Source organism: Nannobrachium achirus (assembly GCF_963921795.1).
Source record: "Nannobrachium achirus genome assembly, chromosome: 19".
Lineage (NCBI taxonomy): Eukaryota > Metazoa > Chordata > Actinopteri > Myctophiformes > Myctophidae > Nannobrachium > Nannobrachium achirus.
The window spans coordinates 60,092,092-60,096,727 of NC_137826.1; the positions used below are offsets into that span (position 1 = coordinate 60,092,092).

The 4,636-nt window shown below is 50.6% G+C and overlaps 1 protein-coding gene across 1 annotated transcript; it reads right to left on the reverse strand.

The window, feature by feature from the left end:
* Positions 1-1,807: 1,807 nt before the first annotated feature.
* Positions 1,808-3,517, reverse strand: LOC308304123 (sorting nexin-9-like; the record flags this gene model as incomplete). The annotated part of the gene is made up of 1 exon (XM_080748682.1): positions 1,808-3,517. One exon carries the CDS (start codon positions 3,515-3,517, stop codon positions 1,808-1,810), a length of 1,710 nt encoding a protein of 569 aa, XP_080604808.1.
* Between the last annotated feature and the right edge of the window lie 1,119 nt (positions 3,518-4,636).

Here is a 4,636-nt window from a genome sequence, read left to right on the forward strand (position 1 = left end):
TAAAAGTGTTTAAACAGAATGAAAACTAAATAAAAACTATCATAAGCAACAGGAAAACTAAAACTGTATCTTAATCTAACTAGAAATGCACGTACAGTTGCTATTTCTTTCCGCCATTGTATCCTGTATCCTGTACTCTGTGTTGTGCTTCTATAAATCAAAGCTAAAAGCAAGACTAAAAACTAAATAAAAACTAAAGTAAAACCGACCAGTTTCTAAAACTACTCATGCACTGACACCCAACGCTAACAAACCTGCAAAAACTAAATAAAAACTCTATAGAACGTTCTGGGCTCCTGGCATGACAAACAGCCGATAGGTTTGGGTTGGGGACACGTTGATGGCAACAGATCACACAGGAAAAAAGACAGGACATGAGGACATAAGACTGGCAAATAATATTTCTAGTTTAATGAACGTTTGACATCTGGCAAAAGCCAGGCATATAGTGTCAGAATGACAGAGTCAAGTCGGTTCATTCTCTCTACTAAAAAAACGAATAAAAAACGAAATAAAACGGTGAGATAATCACCAAAACAATTAAGACATTTTCAGCAGAATTGTCTTTCTTTCATTCTCTAAAAAACTAAAAAGAAAAGGAAAAACAAATATGTGGTCAAAACGTTTCTCAAAATGTGTATCTTTGGGCCGTTGCGGTCCCGTTCCAAGTCTGTCAAATCTTCTGCTTACGCTCTTGAAGTGGAAGCCGCACGTGTGACAAAGCGTGAACAATTCATGAAACATATTCTCTGCAGAACTCTTCATCTGTGTAAAGTTACAGAATGTAACTGACCCTCGCACAACCACCTGAAGCTTCAGGTTGCTGAGTCTCATAACCTGGACATGTTGTTGGTGTTCATCCTTCACTGATTGAGTTCTGTTATGTTATTCGTTGTTCAGCACGATCACACAGATATAAAAAGCTAGAATCCTCCTCCGCCGCTGGAGTTCATCGGATCGATCCGTCAAACAGGATAGGAGGAAGTGAAAAAGGAGTCCCGCATCTGATTGGCCTACCGAACACCCCCTTCTGTGACCCACTATAGGGAGTGTGCTTCAGAATTCAGGAAGCTTGACTTGAAAAACTGCCTCTCCTCCAAGACGGACGGCCCAGAGCCGAAGGAGGCGTCTACTATGTGATCACAGGTTTGACAATACATGGCTCCATTGAAAAGAAAACCTCACTATCAACAATAAAAAGTCCAGAATATATTATATTTGCAACCGAAATGGGAGCGTGTCGCTATTTCTACAAGTCATCTTTTCGACAACCAAACCTAACCCTAAACCTAACCCTAACTCTAACCCTAACCTCCGTGGGGTGAGTAGCGATACCTGCCGATGCTCCGTTGTCGAAATGACGTGTGTTCGAAAAAGCGAGATTTTCCCACTGAAATAACCTCATACACTGAAATAACCTCATACACTAATCTGAAATCTAGCTGTCACTTTATGAGTCTGCACATAATGTGGGACTGATGATTTCTTATGTCTCAGTTTGGTGGCATCTTGGGAAGACACCGTTGAGTGACAATCTATCGTACATTGTCTCTGATGAGTGGAAAGCTCCAAAACGGTCACAGTGCTTTCCAGGATTCGATTTTCAACAAAAGCAAAAGTAGCTGATCTACAAGCTCACAATGTGTCGCTTCGCGCCTCGTTTCGAGCTTATGGATCTGGTACTCTTGATGCTTTCGTGCGACGCCGTAGACGCAGAGAACAGAGTCTTCGCGTACCCTGAATACCTCCGGGAAACTCTGCAAGGCCGTTTCTGATCATCACTCGCTGCATGTTTTTCCAAACGTATTCATAGAGTCGCGGCGGGAAAGTGACCCTGCGCCTTCCTCAGCTTGGCCACAATGGCCTCGTAGAACTCGATCTGCTGGCCCAGGTAGAGATACATGACCTTGTTGTAGTCGTAGCAACGGTTGCTATGGAAGTGGTTCATCTCTGCCTGCAGGGCGTACGACATGGTGCTGACGCGCTGAGCCAGCGTGATCCTCTCCTCGGGGGAGAGCCGCGCCGTGGCCACCAGCTTGTCGCCTTCCTTCAGGTTTTCTATGGCGGTCTTGTGCACGGCGAGCGTCTGCGGGACGCAGGCCAGGAAGTTCTTGTATTCGAAGTTGAGCTCCTGGACGTAGTGGAGGCTGGGCTGCTCGGCCACCAGCTGGGCGATCTCCTCGTAGGTGTTGGCCGTGGACCTCAGCGCCTTCGGCAGCGTGGCCTCGCCGCCGAAGCCGCTGGTGTCGAAGACGTTGGAGATGATCTGGAGGGCGTGGGCGATCCTCTCGTACTCCTTGGCCAGCGGCCCGATGCAGCGCTTCCAGTGCTCGTGGCACACCGTGATGATCTCCTTGATGCCCTCGCTCATGTGCTTGGTGAACCTGCTGTACTTCTCGCACTTCATCTCGATCTCGATGCTCTCCAGGTCGGGGCCCTGAGGCTCCAGGGTGGAGAAGATCATGATCCCTGTCTTCTCGTCCTCCTCCGCCTTCCTCTTGCCCACCTTCCAGTCCGTGTCGTTCTTGAAGGTCAGGAAGTGCTGGAACACGCTGCTGCTGGAGATGACCGGGTGCTTGCACATGCGCGTCATCCAGGACTGCAGCCGCTCCAGGCGGATCTTCCCGCTGTCCTCCTCGGAGCGCCCGCGCACCGTCTTGCTGTCCGGCAGGGTGGGGATGGGCAGGGCCGCCCCGAACTTACGCAGGAGCCTGTTCTGCAGCCACTCAAAGTGATTGTATTTGTGTCTGACGGATTTGCCTGTGGAGTTGGGCGTGACCAGGTACTCGGTGTAGCTCTTCAGCCCGTACAGCTTGCCCTTCTTGGGGTTGGACACGGAGCAGTCCAGCGAGGTCTCCGGGTAGCACCACATGGGCCCCAGGTCTCCCACGTAGATCGGCACCTTCTCCTTGATCTTCCCGAAGCCGTTGCACAGGAGGTAGCGCTCCAACCCCGACTTGGAGAAACGCGAGAACTTGCTGTCGTTGGTCTGCCCGAAGTGCCGCGCCCCCGTGGCGGCGGCGTTGGGGTTCCACAGCGGCGCGGGGACCAGCGCGAGCGCAGAGGAAGGTACGGCGGCCACGGGCACGAGGGCCAGCGCGAGGCCGGGTTCAGGCGTGGCGGCGTTGGACGACGCGACGGGGTCAGAGTCCGGGTCGACGGGCCCCGCGGGGGAAGGCGACAACGGCGACGGCGCCGACGGTTCGATGAAGGACAGTTCCGACAGTTCCGGCAGGTCGGGGTACGCCGGGATCTCGACGCACTCGACGCACGGAGAATCTGCTGCTGTGTTTTCAGCTTCCGAGAAGGGGTTCTCGCCCAGGGGTGCGGCGGCCAGGTGACTGTCCGGCACCAGGCCCACCTCGCCCTGGGAGTTCTGCACCTCGATCCAGCCGTCTTCAACGCTCTGGTTGGTGATGGTGATGGCCTCCCCCTCGGCGACCGACAGCTCGCCGCTCCCAGGCGATGCGGTGAAGTCGTAGAGGACGTGGCGCGTGATGCAGTGTGGATCACACATCATTAGAAAAATCAAAAAGAGGACACTTTGATCGATGATTACGTCTCGTCGGTCCGGACGCGCTTATGAAGGCTCGGCCTCTGGCGTAAACGCCTACGTCACGCCGGCAGGATGCCGCTGTGATTGGACAGTTGGTCAGAGCATCAAGTCTGAATCTGATTGGTTGATTCAGCTGAGGCTGCTCATTACAGACAGTAGGGGGAGCTGCCTGGATTCAGAAAGTTCATGTATTCACCTTAATAATAATAATAATAATAATAATATCTGGGACTTATAGCGCTTTTCTGAATACTCAAAGACACTTTACACATGGGCCTACGGGGGCTAGGGGGAGGGAAAACTAAGAGCAACAACTTTATTAGGAAAAATAATTAAGAAAAGAGTACAAAAAAGATAAAACATACAACAATAAAAACAAGAGTTCAAAAATCAACTGGGGAAGGGGATTTTGCACAGGTGGGTTTTCAAAGCAGTTTTGAGGGTAGTGAGGGAGGGGGCATCTCTGATGGGCTTGGGGAGTCATTCCAGAGGTAGTGGATACGTTGTTTGACGGGGAGCCAGTGGAGGTCATGGAGGACTGTGGGCCTGAGCATCACAGATATAAAGAGCTAGATAGATACCTCCTCCACCGCTGCAGTTCATTGGAGCGACGTGCAACGACTGGAGGCCGGACATCAGGGATAAACCGAGGGGCCGCTGCCAGTCAAAGTGACTGCTGGCCAATCACAGCGAGTTTTTTGAAGCGGTGAAAGCCGCTACCAAGGAGTGGCTTTGTGTGTCCCGTTCATGTCCATATATGGTCATTTCAGTCCAGAATGAACAGGTTTTATCTGTCCCGTACATCCAGAATATGTGTGTAGCGTCCGTCCAAGATTGAGGATTGGTCAAGCCTCACATGACAACCCTCCAGATAAAATCATTCAGAATTCAGAATTCATAAAAATATAGAACTGAAGCACATAGAAAGTATAGATCTAGAACACAGATTTCATAGCTCTAGAACACATAGAATAAACGTTCACCGCTTCACTTCGAACCGAGGTTTGATTTTTTTCATTCCTCGAATGCCCGATGCTTACAAGCTGTACCTCGTTGTAAAGGTGACGAATCAACAATAAA